The following is an 18,958-nucleotide window of genomic DNA, read 5'->3' as shown; positions in this document are numbered from 1 at the left end:
GCAGGAATAAAATTCTGTAGGCGAAGTGTCTTTCCAAATTCTACTTGAATGAGCTCATCAGTGAGCTGTACAAATGTGACCAGCAGGGAGCCTTTGCTCTATCAGTAGGACAGTTTGGCTGAGTCAAGGGGAGGAACAGAAAGTAATCCTACCGCTGGCTAGGGCTGAGACTCCTGCACAACTGTCTTCAGAATAAACCACTAAAATATGCTACTTGTTTTCAGTTCAGTAAGCACCCTTGTTTGTTCTTTTTCCTTAACTGTGGGATCAAAACAGCCAGGGCAAACCAAGCTCAGTGCAGTGCCTTGAGGGTGACAACAGGACATGATTTTGCTTCAGATAACTGTGTTATATAAAAAACCATTCCATAGCCTTTTTTTCCCAGAGACACTTTAGTTTTCCTTTCACCACACCCATAGCTGCATCAACACAGTTGAGGTGATGAGTCTCAAGACCGTGGTGGCCAATTCTGCATCGTGCTTGATGACACCACAGCTTGTCTAGAGAATGGGCCAGGTCTAGCTTCCAGGAGGGTGGCTGACCAGAAGCCTCCAGAAGCCTTGCCAGAGCAGCCCAGGGAAGGATGCTACTACTAACGCAGGAAGGGCAGCAGAAACACCACCAGTTTAGCATTCTGCTTTGAAATGAACTAGTGACAGACATAACAGCTGTCCCAAAGAAATACACTGGCAGCAGAAGAGTAAGCCTTCAGCAAAAAGCACTAGCAAGTGAAGGCAAGAGCTAGCAAGAAGGAGGACCCAGCCCTTAGACCTTCAAGCGAGATACTGAGTACAGCATACAGCCTCTTCCAAGCTTCTTAGTTCTCCTGTGATGTTCTGGGTATTATACAGCAAGCAGCAAAACATGTGCCACTGAAAAATTAAACAAGACAATTTTTTCTAACTTCTTGTTGCTCTATGTGGGATACAGTTTCCCATTTTGGGGAATGAACTGAATGGACAGCTGTAGAAATTGAGGATACCGTAGCACAAAATATCTGCTTCCATAACTACCTGCGTCGTACTCCAACCTATCATAGCCGGGGTTGATGTTTGCAATTACTTCCACTGTTTCAGTTTCAACAACACCAAATTCATACCACCAGGCTTAGAGTCTAGTCTATTACAACGATTCTTTCCACTGTGCGCCAGGCGTGTAGGACTTGTTTTTTCCCCAGAAATCTAGCAGCTCCACTATTCCACAGGTTTGCGGTGAAACTGAGAACACCCACTGCAGGCTCATTTAAGAGCCTGCTCTCATTGCTTGTGCCTGTAAGACTTCAGGGCCCTAACTGTCCTCTCCTCCCTATTCGCTGTCTACTTGTTACCCAGCAGCAGTGCAAGAAGTTTGCTCAGCCTGGGGGAAAAAACTCAATGATCCCAAATCTGCTTTGAACTTGCAGTGTGACGCGAGGTCAAGCAAGCAAGCAACTTGCTTGTTTTCATTAGCAACTTCATCTGGGAAGACATGTTCCTGCTTCCATTTGTGATTGATTGGTGCTCAAAGCATTAGTAAGGCACACTGAGAGAAGCAAGGTTTGATTTAAGCCATCCTCTTCCAAAACCACAGACAAAGAAATGCTAGGTTCCATGTTTTCTTAGGAGGTAAGAGAAGCACTAGAATAGTGCCCAAAGAACGGGGGACTTCAACCACCCTGATATCTGCTGGCAGGACAACACAGCAGGACATAATCAATCCAGGAGGTTCCTGGAGTGCATCAGTGAGAACTTCCCGAGCCAAGTGATAGAGGAGCCAACAAGGAGAGGTGCTCTGCTGGACCTTGTATTCGCCAACAAGGGGCTTATTGGGACTGTGAAGGTCAAAGGCAGCCTTGGCTGCAGTGACCATGAGATGGTGGCGTTCAGGATCCTGAGAAGATGGAGGAGGGTAAAAAGCAAGTTCTCAACCCCGGACTTTGGGAGAGCAGACTTTAGTCTCTTCAAAGGTCTGCTTGGAAGCATCCCATGGGATAAGGCCCTGGAGGGAAGAGGGGTCCAAGAAAGCTGGTTAATATTTAAGGCTTACCTCCTCCAGGCTCAAGAGCAGTCCATCCCAGTGAATAGGAAGTCAGGCAAAAATGCCAGGAAGTCTGTGTGGATGATCAAGGAACTCCTGGCCAAACTCAAACACAAAAAGGAAGCATCCAGAGGGTGTAACCAAGGACAGGTAAGTTGGGAGGAACACAAAGATGTTGTCCGAGCATCCAGGGTTGAAGTTACAAAAGCTAAAGCTCACCTGGAGTTGCATCTGGTCAGGGATGTCAAAGATAACAAGGGCTTCTATAAGTAAATAGGTGGGAAAGGCTAGGGAAAATGTGGGCCCATTGCCAAATGAAGTGGGGCACCTGGTTACACAGGACATGGAAAAGGTTGAGGTACTGACTGACTTCTTTGCCTCAATCTTACTAGCAACACTGGCCTTTAAGAATCCCAGGGCCCAGAGACCAAGGGGAAAGTCTGGAGCAAGGAGGATGTACCCTTGGAAGAGGATCAGGTCAGGGAAGACTTAAGCAAACTGGACATACATAAGTCCATGGGCCCTGATGGGATGCACCCACAAGTGCTGTGGGAGCTGGAAGATACCATTGCAAGGCTATTCTCAATAACTTTGATCAATCATGGCGATTGGGGGAAGTGTCTGAAGTCTGGTGGAAAGCAAATCTCACTTCTGTCTTTAAGAAGGGCAAGAAGGAGGATCCAGGGAATGAAAGGCCTGTCAACCGCACCTTGATCCCTGGGAAAGTGATGGAGCAGCTAAACCTGGAAATCAGGTACATCAAAACCAGGCACATCAACAAGAAAATCATCAGTAGTCAGCGTGGCTTCACCAAGGGGAAATCATGCTTGACCAACTTCATAGACTTTAAGATGAAATGATTGGCCTGGTAGATGAGGGGAGAGCAGTGGATATTGTTTACCTTATGGGAGACACTGTCTCCCATGAGATCCCCACAGAGAAGCTATTGATGTATGGGCTGAATGAGCAGTGAGGTGGATTGAAAACTGGCTGAACGGCCAGGCCCGGAAGGTGGTGACCAGTGGAACAAAGTCTAGTTGGAGGCCAGTGACTAGCAAGCGTACTGCAGGGGTCAGTACTAGGTCCAGTCCTGTTAATCTCCCTGTTAATCTCCCATAATGATCTGGATGATGGGACAGCGTATACCCTCAGCGAGTTTGCGGGTGACACAAAACTGGGAGAACAAGCTGATACAAGAGAGGGTTGTGCTGCCATCCAGAGGATGGCATCCAGAGGGACCATGACAGGCTGGAGAAATGGGCTGACAGGAACCTCATGAAGTCCAATAAGGGGAAGTGCAAAGTCCTGCAGCTGGGGAGGAACAACCCCAGGAGCCAGTACATGCTGGGGGCCACCCAGCTGGAAAGCAGCTTTGCAGAAAAGAACCTGGGGGTCCTGGTGGACAGCAAGTTGAACATGAGCCAGTAATGTGCCCTTTTTGGAAAGAAGGCTAATGTATCCCAGTTGACAGAGGTGATCCTTCCCCTCTACTCAGCACTGGTGAGGCCACAGCTGGAGCACTGTGTCTGGTTTTGGGCTCCCCAATGCAAAGAGGGACACAGACATACCGGAGAGAGTCCAGCAAAGTGCCACAAAGATGCTTGAAGGGAGTGGACATCTCTCCTATGAGGAAAGGCTGAGAGAGCTGGGACTGTTCAGCCTGGAGAACAGAAGGCTTAGGGGGGATCTCATCAATGGATATAAATACCTGAAGGGAGGGTGCAAAGAGGACGGAGCCAGGCTCTTTCCAGTGCTGCCCAGTGGCAGGACCAGAGGAAACAGGCACAAACTGAAACACGGGCAGTTCTCTCTGAACATCAGGGAACACTACTTACTGTGAGGGTGACCAAGCACCGGCACAGGTTGCCAAAGGAGGTGGTGGAGTCTCCAACCTTTCCAACCTCAGACATCATGTCATTCTGTGAATAAAACTTGAAAGAACCCTTATTTGTTGATTTGGCTTACAAAGCTTCTAATTTGGGAAGGCAGGAAAGGCTTAACTAGTTGGCAGCAGCACGTGCCTGCTCCCAGACAAGCAAATGCCATTTCCTGCCCAACAAAGCAGAGGCAGTATCAGGAGAACTTGCTACTACACAGGGAGCAGTTTTATAGGCTAAGGGACACAAAGAAACTGAAGAGGGCTTTTCATTACCCTATTTCATAATGCAAGCAGCACCTGTTAATAGGTAAAATTGTTATGCTCCCTTCACTTCAGCAGCATCCATCTCCTTGTATCTTGCTCCATAGAGAGCCAAAGCATTTCCACAGGATTCCTACTCTGCCCCTGAAATAAAGCGTTTTGCCACCTTTCTCCTTAGGATTCACCTAAAGCCTATGCTTTTCCCCCTGACATTCAGATCCAAGAGTGCTCAGCCTGCTTCTCAGAAGCCGCCATGATCCAGAAGGTCGTAGGGTTTATTTACAGCTATCCAGAGAACACACACTGGAGCCAACATCATCAACAGGAACTGGAGATGGAATAACCATGCTTAAAAAGGACTCATGAAACCCCTGCAGACACTAGGCAGAAAATGAGTAAAAGCTGTTACTGAAGAGCATTTACAACTGAGTTTTAGCATCATCTTTCCTATAAACCTCTGCAACATACTTTCTCTTCTTATCTCAGACTGACCACTGGTGTTATCAAGCTGCCCCGAATCGGAGGCAGGCCCTCTCACCCAAGCTCATGGTTCAAAATCCTCAGCAACATGCAGAATCCGGGATTCACACCAGCTGGTAGGCAACCATGGAGATTGCCTAGTCTCTCAGACCTCATGAGTATTTGGCTGCTTTATAAGACATTCATAAAGGATCTTTTCCTTTTGAGATCGAGTCTTCAGTTTTCAGCTGGTCTCCCTAAATCCTACTAGGACTCAACGGAGGGTTTGATTTATCTTTGCAGATGGCAAACTGGTAGTGGTATCAGAGCAGGACTACAGCCCTATCTACAGGCTTACATGTTACTTGGACAAAGTACTACCCAATAACATTAAAAAAAATGTTACATCCACCACTTGCGTAATTGTGCAAGAACCTAAGCTCACTTATTTTTTGCTGAGATGGTAGTAGCTCTTCCACATACATTCTGCAAGCACATACAGACAGGCAGCCAATTCCACCCAAGCAAGGCTGAAATTCGTTGATCTCCAGTTCAGAAACAGGAGGATGAACTGACCTACGAGACTTTCATTACAAGGTGCTCCCCCCGCAAAGCATTCTGCACTCCTCTATGTATGACGGAACTTACCAGTTCCAAGCAAAGTAATTCAAGAATAAAGCAAGGCCCATGGGTGAACAATGCTTTCTTTAATATTAGTAAAAGCACTAGATGTTGCCTTGTTCAAGTCTTACATACAGGTAAGTGGCATAATACCTGGCTGATACTCCAGAGAGAAAACGTCTTCCTAGATTACATTAAAAAAATCAACATTTACATTAAAAAAAAAATTACATTTTATGTTTAAAAAAATTAACATTTTCAAGATTACCATTGTACTTTTGTGCCAACTGCCAGCTATTTTACAAATCACTGCTGCAGCCCAGGAGGTAAGTTTTACCATTGCCCTTTCATGAGTATTAGTACATTTCGCTTTTTTGTCTTGAGTACTTGATGCAATAAACTCTGAAACTCTTAAATAAAAAGCATAAGAAATGCCAGTTTTTCTCCCATTTTTAAGCCAGAGAATGTATTTCAATCTTTAAACATTCAGGATTCTGATTTTATTTGCTACAACTACTTTTCTTTTAAAGAACAACGTAAGATATAGTTTACATTGAGGATTAGCAGTTCTGTGTAATCTGAAGGCAAAATGAACCACAAGTTAGATAATATTAAAAATATTTTGTCAAGATCTCCTGTATCGAAAGTACTAATTGCCAATGGAGCTTGTCAAATGTATTACTGTCGGATGTTTCTCACATACCGGTGTCTTTTCAGGCAGGAAAAATAATCACTTTTTGCTATCTAAAAAATAACTTTATTGCCGTATCTAAGAAAGTAAAAAACAACTTAGGAATTAAAACATTACAGCTAAACATAGAACTAAACACTACAGTTGTAGTGAACAAGCAATGCTATGTGAGAAGTTAAGCTGAAATTTTTCTGCATTTCCTTAGACCAATATGAGCATAGACCAATCAAGCGCACCGGTCAGTGCTGAAGGAGGTCAGCCACCAGCTGACAACCAATACTTGCATTAGGATCAAGCCCTCCAGCTGAAAAAAACTGTGAGGTTATTTAAACTGGAACTAATTTAAGTCAAAGAGAAGTTATTACTGTTTGAAAGATTACTGTGGCAGGAAAGCATTCCACAAGAGAGGAGTACAGGACACAGCGTGGCAGATTCAAATCTACATGCTTTGTCTCATCATTACAGACAACGCCTCATTTTTTGCTGCATCCTAGAAAAACTATGGTCAGACTTCAGAAGATTGTGGTGTACATTCACAACAGTGTGCATTAGGCAGGATCTCAAACGGAATCATCATCTGCTCCAAACTGAAGAGGCTAAAAGCTTCTTTTTATCATAGTGTGGGACCTAAGTATCACCTTAACTAGGTCCACAGGTATAGGAAATGAAAAAAACATCTTACAAATAATTATTTAAAGCGTAAGTATGCCATGCCCTTTTGGGAAAATAGGAAGCTAAACTGAGTAAACTGGAAAAAAGGAGAATAACTGCAGCATGTGCAGCATCACAGCATTAGGAAATCGACCTATGTAAACCGGCTTTTGCATGTTTTAAAATATTGATCCCCTGAGGTCTGCTTCCATTAAAGCTCGTCTTGAAGACATTATGCACTTACAGGAAGAGGGCCCAGGTAGTAATTCCTTTTAGCCTGGAAGTTTAAGTAAAACAAAAGAAAAAACAAAACAAAACCCAAAAAACAAACCCAAACAAACACACACCCCCCAAAACAAAATAAACAAAACAAAACAAAAAAAACCCAACTATATCTCACTGCCACGTTAGGCAGGTTTATAGCAGGCAGTGCTGGGAGATGGGGAAGAATAGTTTCGTTCTGAGGAAGCTGTGTGACACTACTTAATACATGTAATTGGAAAAATTGTAGTGAAAATTGAACACAGCAAAACCCACTGGACTAGAAAAGCCTCTGCCTTCAAACTGAGGACAGAGTAGCCTTATCTGCATTCCAGGAAAACCGTGCCTTTGTTTCAGCAGTGGAGAAGAGGCAGCTTTCCCATTCCACATAATTCACTCAAATAAAAAAGTAATTTTACTGTATTCTAGGAAATCAGCAACCACTTGTAGGTGTGTATAGTTCCTAGCTCATTCAACTTTTATGAACACTGTAGGAAGAGTACAGACTTCAGGAGACAGAAAAAACACTCTCACTGAAGTTGCTTTGGCTACTCTGGTAAAAATAAAAGTGTTTGAAATTAACTGATGCTATATTTAAGCATCAATCTATCTTTCTTAGACCAAGGAGTAAAAATGTCATTCTCTGGAAACGTGAACTGAAAATTGACCAAATATCACACGCTGTGCATTTAGACCTTGTTAAAGCACAAACATCAATAACCTGCAACTAACAGGCACACTTCATAGCTCATTGTAAAATCAAGCTACGGCTTCCAGAGCTTGAGGAGGCCATCTTCACTGTAAGTGGCAATCAGGTTTTGGTGGGGGTGATGAGCAATGCCAATGACATCTTTTTCATGAACCTAGAGAATAAACAGAAAGATGCGTCAGAAGATTCTTCCTTTAGCAGATTCAAGCTAAATATTCTCTTCAAACAAGAACTAGAGGAAAGCTGGACTCAGGTTTAATGCGCTTTGTGCATACAGCAAAAGCAGAGGAACATACGCCCCCAAATATTAAGTTGCAGTTGCAAATAATTTTTGTGACAAAGCAGTTACTTTTTGTTGGGTGAGGGAAGGTTCAATGAAGGTTTACATCCGCTGAAATCCATAACATCTAAGTGTTCCCCATTAAATTCAGACATTTAAGCTGGTATTCCTCTTTAGTTTCATCCAAGACAAATTTAAGCCTGACAGCTTTAAATCTGACAGCTTGGTCAGATTCTCCATCAGCTGGAGCCCAGGTCAAGACATGCTCTATTTCAAGTACGTTTGAACCAATTCACTCTTGGCTTGGTGGGTAAACATTTTCATAATTTTTAAAATTAAAATGGTTCTAAAAAAAACCTAAAGACATTATACAGCCAAGTGTTCTGGAATGCGTTTGTTACCAATCGTGGCTGCTAGAGGTGAAAGATTCCTTGGTACGAGACTTCTCCTTATGGACTTCATAAATAACGAACACTTAGATCATCCTTGTGTTTAGAACTCTGCAAAAGCTCAAAGCTAAGAACTTACGGTCAAAGTTCTCTCCAGCTTGCCAGTCACTGTGCTAAAGCAATACAGCACAAAATCTTCACCAACACAGTAGATCCATTCACCACGAGGTGAAAGCGCACAGCAGACAAAGTCACCACCTTCTCTCTTACCAGAGCTAAAACTTCTTACAATCTGTAAAGATACCCCCCCAAAAATATTTGGCAGGATTAAACTGCAGCACATCATTACTATGTTCAGGGCAAAAATATTTAGGCAGTGCCAGGTGTGTTTAGAACACAGGATCTCTCCATAACTACAATCGCTTTCTGCAAGTCAAGCTGTTCTATAACCTGGGCACAGAATAGTTTGTCATGAAAGCAAAGTGGAGAAATCAGGTTTAACCCAAGGCTAAGTTATTAACTAGGTTTTTGGCATTCTTAAAACGACTGAGAGAGACTTGAAAGGACACCAGTAAGATCACATACTTGTCCTTGCATATTCATAATGACGACTGTATTCGATCTGTTGCAAACAACAAAGTGTTCTGGGTTTTTAGGCAGCAGAATGACACTGTTCACAGTAATGTCTGTCCCAGCAGTGCTGCCAAGAGATTTGAAGGTGTTTGAGCACTCTGTCGTCTTCACATTCCAAACCTAGTATGAAAAATAAATGTAAAACCAATTAGCTTTAACAAATTAAATAAAAATGAGCTGATTCAGGATACAGGATTCAGATTTTTAAGGCTCCTGAAGGGAAATATGAATTCCAAAAATTGTAGTTTAAAGCAGATTCAAAAAAAACAAATTATCACATCTCTTTTGAAGAATGGACACCATGAACAACTTCACTACTGAACTGAAAGTGAACTTCCATTATCCAAATTCAGCCTGGCTCCCTTTCATTAAGCGTATTCCCCGAGGAGTGAGTCCAGACTTGCTTTCCGGTTTCACCTGGTATCTGTGAATATATCTGCACATGCAATTTGCCTTACACAAGACAGAAAGGAAAATCGCTGAAAAAGCAATAAGAAAGCTGATATCAGTGGGACAGACGTCCCAGCTTAATGCTGCTTCAGGCTCAACACCAGGTTGTTCTAGCTCTTTAGAAACAGAAAATGGAACTGCTTGTTTAATATTTATAATAAAATGTAACTCACCATCTGTGGAATATTTTTGCTGTTTACATACTAGTACGATCAAAATGAAAGATACCACCTTCTTATGCTATTCCCATGATTGGGGCAGTCTAGCAAAGAGTGCAAGTTTGAAGTAATACCCCATTTAATATGAGCAAAATCTATCACGCTCTCCTAGGCCACATCTATAAACCGGATCTGTTTACACCTCCCATGCACTGCATCAATGTCTTACTTAATGTAGCTGTTTCTATATCCATTTACTTATTTATTATTAGTCAGTAACGCCCTGTACACAACAATGCTTTACTCCTCTTAACCAGTACAGAGTGAGTAGTTCCACCCTTTGCTGAGACTAGAAGCCAAACCTATCGCTTCTACAATCAGTTTAATTAATGCTAGATTACCTACTTCACACAGCAAGGGACTCCTAAGCACTAAGAAATAAACAGGTGTCCAACACAGTAAGCAAGAAAATGCCATTATTTCAGACAAGGGAATCCCCACGTTCTAGGACAAGAGGTGTCACAGTCAATTATCCTTCCAGAATTAAGCAGGAACAAGCAGATAAGTACTGCACTTATGTCCTCCTTTCTTAAATACAGCAGAAACAGGCTCTGCAGCAGTCTGTAAGCACAGTATGAAATTTCATCAGTTCTCATTTACACCAATCTACAGCAAAGGTCACAAGCAGAAAGACTTATTATTGCAGATAACCCCAAGTCCTTCTCCAATGACTGCAGCAGTTCTAACAGATCAGCTACAATACGCAAAGAGTCCGAATGTGTTAGTTACAAGGGGTAAATGCTATCTTACCTTCACTGTGCCATCAGAGGATGCGCTGATAATATAGTGGCCGTCCTGGGTAAAAGTAGCTTCATTGACAAAGGAAGAATGACCACGGAATTCCTTTAAAGTTTTCCCAGATTTTAAACCATGAATCCTGTCACACAGCAGAGATCACAACTGAGTGAGCAACTGAGATAGCCTGAACCACCCTCTAGCTTCACCGTATTTTAAATCTGAGACACCTTTGATAGGCAACAATAAAAAGTGCTAAAAATCTGCAAGCCGTAAGTCTTTATCACAAGACCCTTTCATCAAAGACGTTATGTGTTCCTGTGAAAAGCTGGGGGAAATACCATCAACCTTCAGCCTCAACAACCTGTATGTAATATACACTGTACATATTAGAGGATAGGACTATGAAAGTGGAAACTATGAAGCTGACAAAACAAAAATTACAGAATTAAGTTTGGAAGTCTCTTGCCCAACAGACTCCTCAACTTGAAGTGAGGTCAGCTTGCTCAGGGCCTTGACCAAGGCCTTGTCCAGTTGAGTTAAGAAAAATTCTTTCCTTACACCGAGCCAGAATTTTTCTCTTTTGCAAGCTGTTGCCATTGCCTCTTACTGTGCAACTCTGCAAAGAGTTTGCTTAGTCATCTAAAAGGAAATTATATTGCTAATCTGTATCAGCCTTAAATTGTAGTACCTACTGGCTACAGAAATATGGTTTTCAGGCAGAAGTCTGAAGCCTTGAGAATGAAATGGCTTATTCCATTTGCAGCTTGCTGTCCTTGATTCAACATCCAACCTTACATAATTTTAATTAAAATGCTTATGCTATAGTTCATATGGACCAAGATTTAAACAGATTAACATCTCTCATTCAGATGTTTTGTAATGCCTGTTCACTGTGCAGTTGCCTCCAGATCCACACATTTCTTCATTTTCATCTAAAGCAGTACCATTGGTACCATTGGGTTTTACAGCACAGGCAAGAGCCCAAGGCTATTAAACATATTACATAATCCTGTTCAATTAAACATAAAACGTATACAGTCATCAAGCACTGGAACAACCTGATTCACAATGTAAGTCCCATATCCTGCAACTCAATTTTGAAAAAGACAGATGAAGAAGTTGGAAACCTTCACAAACGAGACGGATGGACTGAGAGAAACCTCATGATGTTGAGAACAGATTGTTGCAGAACCACCTCAGAATCAACTGGGGTCTGACCAGCTGCAGAGGAGGTCTGCAGCAAAGGACCTGGCAGGCCTTGGGGAGAACAAAGTGAAAGCCAGCAGCGTGCTGTGGCATTGAGGAAACCCAGCCACACACCACATGCATTAGAGGCACAGTCTGCAGATCAAGGTTCACCCCCTACTTGGCAGAGGTGTAGCCACCTCTGGAGGACTGTGTCCAGTTTTGGGCCCCCACTAAGGGGCCACTAAGATCCATGAGGAGAGGCTGAGAAGGCTGGGTGTGTTCAGCCCAGAGAAGCAAAAGTTCAGAAGCATCTAACTGCTGTCTTCCTTGTAGACAAGAAAGTGAAACAAATTGTTATTAAGTCAGAATAACCCCAAAGAAGAAAATTAACTGTGAACTAGACAAAACTGATCTAAGCTGCTTTCAACTGCAGCAAAGCGTCTGCATAGCAACAGAAAAGCTTTGTTGCAAACCAAATCTACCCAGCAGTGAGCAAATTCCACCCAGTAACAAGACACCAAATAGGTGCAGGATCAGAATTACTGCACCCTGCTAAGGGCTGCAGGAACAAGGGTTTGATGAGGTTACTGCCCATATGGTAACTTAGAACAGAGTTTGAGTATTTTTGTGACCATTTGCTAGTATTAAAAGTTACAATTAACTTTCATTCTTGCTTTTATCCATCCTGCAATGATCCTTTAAAAAAAAAAAAAAAAGAAGGAAAAAAAAAAGAAAAAGGATATCTAAGTCCTAAACACCTGAAAAATCGTAACTATTTGGTCAACATCACTACCTAACAAGTTTTTACAGAATAAATGGAGTCAGATTCTTCTCAGAGGTGCACAGCTGAAGGACAAGAGGCAAAGGGCACAAGTTACAAAGGAAAAAACAAAACAAAACAAAACATCTTTCCTTATGTCCCAACAGGATTTTCTCCAAGAGGACTGTATAGGCCTAGGACCGATGCCAAGATAAGCAGTGGAGTCTCCAGCCATGGAGATTTTGAGAACTCAGCTGGACAAGGCCCTGAGCAAGCTGTCCTAACTGAAAGGTTGGTTGTGTTTTGAGAAGCATATTGGACTAGACCTCTACAGGTACCTTCTAAATTAAAGTATTTTATAATGTATGCCTAGTCTGCCTTACAGAGGTTGCACAGATGCTTGAGCTTTCTTAGAGCACAGATGCAAGCCCAACCACCTTCATACCTGTCCCACAACAATCCATTGCTTTATCATGTGGTTGCTTTGCAGATCATCTGCACACCAGGCAAGCTGCAGTAACTGTATGCATGTAAGTCTCAGCACGTGGAAAGTGTCAAGTAACGCCAAGTTTGTTCAGTTTAGCCCAACCACGTTAAGAGGGATGTACTTCCTTGGATTTTCTGCAGACAGACCTCATATGCAACCAGTGTAACTGAGCTGACACGCTATCAACTTGCTAAACTACACTAACTGGATTGCGCACCAAAGCAAAGTTTGTAAGTTTGAGAAAGACTCAACTCCCATTCCTGGGTTCCCAAGATCTCAGCTTGTGGGCCCTCAACACCATGAACAGTTTCACTGCCCAAAAGGAACACGGCGGACATTGGGAAATTGAACTGTACAGACTGGTTAAAAAAACCCACAGCTCATATCCCAACACAGTGCTGGTGCTACACAGCAACGGATGGTTTGCATGACAAACAGAAAGAATTCCCATGCCCAAAAGCAGAACTGCAGAGACAGCCTGGAGAAATAGGAATTATCTTTCAGGAGTGAAGAGAAAAAATGATCCTGTCTCTATGGCTCTTTTTCATCACTGAAAGAAGTTTTTTGCTCTTGCCAGCATAAATGTATAAATTATCTGGCCAGGTAATTTTTCTCTAACAGAGATTCCAAAACATGGTACATGTCAGAGAATCACAGAATAACTTAGGCTGGAAGAGACCTCAGAAGACCACTATTCCACTGCTCTCCTCAAAGCAACGTCAACTTCCAAGTTCACTCATGGTCTTGTTCAATGTAGCTTTGGAAGTCTTCAAGGGTTGAGATCCCCGCCTAGCCTGACCCAACTCTCTCAGCATATCCAAGCATTGCTTCTTTCTCAAGGGAAAAAAAAAGTTGTTTTTCCTTATATAGAATCAGAATTTCACTTCCTGGAGGTTGTCCCTTGTAGGAACTGTGCACATGACAAGAGTCTGGCATTGTCTTATTTATGACTACCTCTAGATGAGGCAACTAGGTCCCTTCTCAGACTTCTTTTTCCAGGCCGATCAGGCCCAGCTCTCTCAGCCTTCCCTTATACACCATATACACCTAAAGAGATACTCAGATCAAAAACCAGCACCCTAAAGCACAGAAAAGGCTGTATTGCCATTTCCAGATACAAATTGCAACTCCTGCTCTTAACGCTCTCAGGGTCCATCAGTGTGGCTGTCTTCCAGGGTTGGGTCTCTAGTATTCCATGTCAGACTGCTGGGAAGAATAGATGCCCAGAAAACATTTTCTTTGGGTCCTTCTTCCTCTTGTTCCCACTTTAAAGGGAGTTCTCCAGATCCGAAAGAGAGACAGGGGTGGATCTGGAGGCTGGGATTACAGAGATGGATTCAGGGCGTGAGCTGGGACAAGAACCCTTTTATGACAAGGGCTGGCAATGCATTACTTAGGGAGCAGCAACACGATGCGAAGTGATTGCTCCTGAATGTGTAGGGATGCACCTTATTCCCTCTCACCACATACAGCTCACAGGGACACACACACCCTTATTCAAGCCCACAGGAGAGCCATGATAATTGCTAATTGAGATTCCCAAGCACTTTTGGACTTTTGGAAATTTTGCTCTATTCAGCAACTATCAGGAGAAAGCAGAGAAGATGCACCGCAACACTTAAAGCTGCTCTCAGAGGATTTCTTTAGATAGTAGAAAAAGAAGAGCCCATGATACTGCTTCACAAGGACAACAGACTGGATGGAACCAACGACTGTCATGTCATTTATGAAAGCTAGTGAGTATGATTAGGCTGTATCAAAAAATGTCATCATCCTGTTATCCTCAGATCTTTTTTACCCTAAGGTTATTATAAAAAATGTTATTTTTGAAGCTTGACACAACTGTTTCTTAAGCTGTGAGTCTCCCACAAAGAAAACGTGCAAAGTCAATGTAAATGACAATAGAGCACAAGTAGTACTTGGCCCTTCGCCCTGGAATAATGCAAGCTAAGCAAAGTGAAAGGTCAAACTTTCAAACTGTTCCTCTTCAACCCTCAGCAGTCATGCTCTCCTATTAGTATTAAAACTCAACGCAAAAGGATCAAATCCCAGGTCAAATGAATCTATATTCAAAAGCTTAACTGCTTCATGTGAAAATTCTATTTTCTTTTCTCCTACGCTGTAGCTCACATATTCTTAGTTTATTTACCTGATTGTCTGATCAAAAGAAGCACTAAGAATTTGGCTGCTGTCTTTAGAGAAACTGAGGCATGTAACGCCTTTACTGTGTGCTCGCTCAAATCTTCTCAGACACTGACCGCTCTGGATTTTCCACACCTGGAGAGGAAACAGCCAATGAAATAGAGGTGGTTACTTTGTTATGAGATCACAGAAGCTTAAACATCAGAACCCATACGTATCTGTTTCTGAGCCATGCTAAACTTCACTTGTTTTTATATGGAATTGCAACATTACTGCAATTGCAAGTGAACCTTTCTGGTCACCACCTCTACCAACATACCATACAAAAAGACTTGTACCTTGATCTTTCCATCTTGTGCTCCGGTTGCTAGCATTTCTGTATCTCTGCTGAAGCACATGCACAGCACTGCATCGTCCATCATCATAAAATTATCTTGTGCCTGGTACTTCAGATCCTAAATGAAAGCAGAAGATCCACCAGTCAAAATAGTGAATTCAATGAAATATATTTTAAGGCGAAGTGCAGAAGTACTAGCAGTTTTAACTTCAATTATATTTTATAACCTATCATCAAGCACACCTCACAGCCTTATAATAGGGAAGTGCTATTGTCACCATTTTAGAGGCAACAACGGTGATCCAGAAAGGTAAAAAAAAAAAAGTTATTGCGGAGGGAAGGCTATGACAAACCAGACAATTAAACCCATGTAAAGATTCCAGACCGGTAATTTGAATCACCCAAGCAGACATCCTTTTCAGATTCACAGTCCCTAAGAAACGAAAACAAACAAAGTATAATCTCAAAGAATAAAACCAGGTGTTCTGGCCAACAAACTATCCATGTGAAATAAGGCGCAATTTACCTTCCTAATCTTTCCAGTAGTGAAGTTCCATACTTCAATGAAACCATCAACAGAGCCAGTAACCAGATACTGTCCATCTGGGGAAAACCGAGCACACTCCACATGCGACTTCTGCCCAAACTGTTTTATAGGAGAATATAAAATAAGCCTAATAAGCAATTTAAAAGAAGCAACTCATTAAAACAAAACTGTATTCTCATTTTGTGGCAAAACCACAGTATTTTCTAGAGGTATGCATTCACAAATGTAATGTTAAGGTACAAAAAAACCCTGTCAATACCTACATACTAGCACTTCAAAACCAAACAAAAACCAACCCCCTTTTGATCTGGTAGTATCTGTGAAACTTACATCAAACACTTAGTGCTTACAGCAGCTGTTACGTTGGTTGTCTTCGTATTTTTGTTTTTGCAGTGAATTGTGTATGTTAACAAACACCTTTCTGATACCCAACACATATCCCTAGCAGACTTCAGAAATTTCTCAAGTAGTACAAGTTGCTTCACTTGGAATGATGTTTCTCCAGTGAAATTTTCACGGAGAATGTTTGATAATTTTATATAAAAATTTTAAATTTTACATTTTTAAATACAAGTGACCATGACGACTGAGCATAGAAAAAAAGTTTTCACTAATCAATATAAAAATCCAAGATCAGTACTGGTGAACAAAACAAGCTTGAACAAAGCATTTTTACCAAGCCGCTACTGAACAGAACAAATTGATTTCACAAGTTCCAACCCATGACTTCCAAAAAACATTATCTTCCATTCATTGTGAGCATTGGTGGAGCTACTACAGTGAACTAACACTTCTCAGTGTACAGAACTGCTTGGTGAAGTTGAAAAGCCTTCACAGGAGGAAACTGCCTATTCCATATAGTGAGTGCTGCAGGACAACTATGCCATTACAACACAGTTTTCTTTCTCTTTCAAAATCTGTATGATAAAATTCTTGAAAAGGAGCTACTAATCATATTAGTAGACCTGGTACATAGTAGTTCATGATCAAAACTTAAGTGGTTCACAGAAGCTAATATGCACAGAAGTTTAAGACATGAGTATTTCCTTGCACAAATGAAGAAGGGGACTAAGCAAACCACTTCTGAAAACTGAGTGATTCTAAACTATGAAGTCAAAGAAACAATTAATACATTTATCATATTCACAAAGACATGAGCACCCAATCTTGTTATAAGACCTCATTTCAGACTCTCATGAAAATTCTCCTGACGAGATAAAGCATGGAGAAGCAGTTAAAAAAAAAAACGAACAAAACAACACAGAAAGAGAGGGAAATGACTTACAAAAAAGACCACAGAAGAATTCAGAAGGTTTCCTCTTATTTTCCAACGTAAAGCACAGGAAGGAACAAACACATAAAAGCAAACACAACATCACCTTAATATGTCTGCTCAGCTGTGTGGGGAACTTTTCTTCTTCTACGTCCTTCACAGCTGCTTTGCCTCTGAACAAGTCAATTGTCATACCAGGAGGAAGCAGGCCCTGATGCTGCTGCCATTTCAGTGCCTTTTGAGGAGTTGAAAGCCATACAGTTAGGTATCAGTTAACATACATCTTCCTCATCAAAACTTGCTTCTAATTAACACAATACAGCAACAGTTTCTTGCGCCCTTACAAATTGTACACCTGTACAGTTTGAGACAAATACACTGCAAACAATTACTTGAAACAAGACTTATCAGATTATGCTTCCTAACTCATGACCACAAGCAGAACAGAACATTATCCCCAAACGATTTTTGCAAGTGAGAATGACTCAGGCCCACCCTTCTCATTCTACCTTCAGTACGCAGTATACAGTATGTACGTAGTGTGAGTTCAATCTTGTGTTAATTTAAATTATCCAACCTGTTGTCTGTTTGCCTAGAACTGCATACATTAAAAATGACACATAAGCTTTCCTGGAAGGCACAAGTGAACTTCATTCAAAAGACAGAATCTTACACAACCCCTTCAGCAGAGAGCTGCTTTCAGTCACAAGACACACCTGTTATGCCCAGAGAATTTACGTGGCATACTGATAAGCTTAAAAAGTAAGATGTAAGCCATAAAAGAGCAAAATACATGAAATACTGTCTGCATAGAGTATCAATGAATACATACTGAGAATCAAAAAGGAGTTGTACGTACAACAATGGAAACAGTGTGTTAGTATGCATTTTGAAAATAATTTCTCTGTGCTGAGTATGGGCAGAAATCTACCGCCAGAGTGCTGACTTTTCCTACACCACTAAATCCTTGCCACATGGAAAAAAATATCATTTTTAACTATACCACACGTAAATGTGCAATATTTAAGCTTTACTTTTACAGAGCTGGAGAATCAACTACATCATAGTTAGTTTGATGCGGCAAAGATCTACAGAAACTGACATAGCTACTAAAACATTTTTCAAGAATTACCTGCCCCAACAACGCCATAAGACGAGATGGAGGCACCACGCTGACTTCTCCAGCTAAAGCTTGTGCAATAGCAGCTCTCCGCTTCTCTTTGCTACTTCCATCTGGGTATGCCTGGGGAGAAGTTATTTTTATGAAGTGATTCTTCTAAACTATTTTCCATAAAAACATTCATTGCTCTGAATTGAAGCTCCTTCCAGATTAATATTCTATTAGGCCTTCAAAACAGCCCTTCTCTTTAACATCAATCCTTGAAACATTTGGGATATGCTTTCACTAAAAATGTCAGACTGACGTAATCAGTCAGAAATAATGCCTTCTTATTATTGTTATTACACAACAAAAATTTTATTTACAAAATGTACATTTTCTTCTGTACATATAAGACAGGAAAAGCAAAGCACAGATGTCATCCTGTGGCAGGATACAGGTATAAATCCCCAAACTCCCACCTGCAGTATACTTCAAAACCACTGCTCTGCTGCCTCATGATCAAGTGTTACACATTATTTCCCAAACACTTCACAAAACATGTAAAATCATCAAACTGGGAAGCTGTACATTCTCACTCCCAGAATGGAAAAGAAAAGATGCTGTAAGCTATTAGCAACTTGGACTGATATTAGGGGTCATGCAATCCCCAAACTCCCACCTGCAGTATACTTCAAAACCACTGCTCTGCTGCCTCATGATCAAGTGTTACACATTATTTCCCAAACACTTCACAAAACATGTAAAATCATCAAACTGGGAAGCTGTACATTCTCACTCCCAGAATGGAAAAGAAAAGATGCTGTAAGCTATTAGCAACTTGGACTGATATTAGGGGTCATGCAAGA

The 18,958-nt window shown here is 41.5% G+C and overlaps 1 protein-coding gene across 1 annotated transcript in view; it reads right to left on the bottom strand.

Moving 5' to 3' along the window:
- Positions 1 to 7,278: 7,278 nt before the first annotated feature.
- SMU1 (smu-1 suppressor of mec-8 and unc-52 homolog (C. elegans)) overlaps positions 7,279 to 18,958 on the bottom strand; it is a 12,177-nt gene continuing 497 nt past the window's right edge. The window contains exons 3-11 of the mRNA XM_009582385.1: positions 18,123 to 18,233; positions 17,097 to 17,225; positions 15,697 to 15,816; positions 15,172 to 15,288; positions 14,841 to 14,968; positions 10,269 to 10,395; positions 8,803 to 8,970; positions 8,357 to 8,509; positions 7,279 to 7,702 (exon numbers count right to left, since the gene is read on the bottom strand). Of these exons, the coding sequence (XP_009580680.1) occupies positions 7,604 to 7,702; positions 8,357 to 8,509; positions 8,803 to 8,970; positions 10,269 to 10,395; positions 14,841 to 14,968; positions 15,172 to 15,288; positions 15,697 to 15,816; positions 17,097 to 17,225; positions 18,123 to 18,233 (1,152 nt within the window). The 3' untranslated portion in view covers positions 7,279 to 7,603. The remainder of the gene's footprint in view (positions 7,703 to 8,356; positions 8,510 to 8,802; positions 8,971 to 10,268; positions 10,396 to 14,840; positions 14,969 to 15,171; positions 15,289 to 15,696; positions 15,817 to 17,096; positions 17,226 to 18,122; positions 18,234 to 18,958) is intronic.

The sequence above is a fragment of the Fulmarus glacialis genome, unplaced genomic scaffold (genome assembly GCF_000690835.1).
Source record: "Fulmarus glacialis isolate BGI_N327 unplaced genomic scaffold, ASM69083v1 scaffold12187, whole genome shotgun sequence".
Classification (NCBI taxonomy): domain Eukaryota; kingdom Metazoa; phylum Chordata; class Aves; order Procellariiformes; family Procellariidae; genus Fulmarus; species Fulmarus glacialis.
This window is presented reverse-complemented; position numbering and strand designations above follow the sequence as displayed.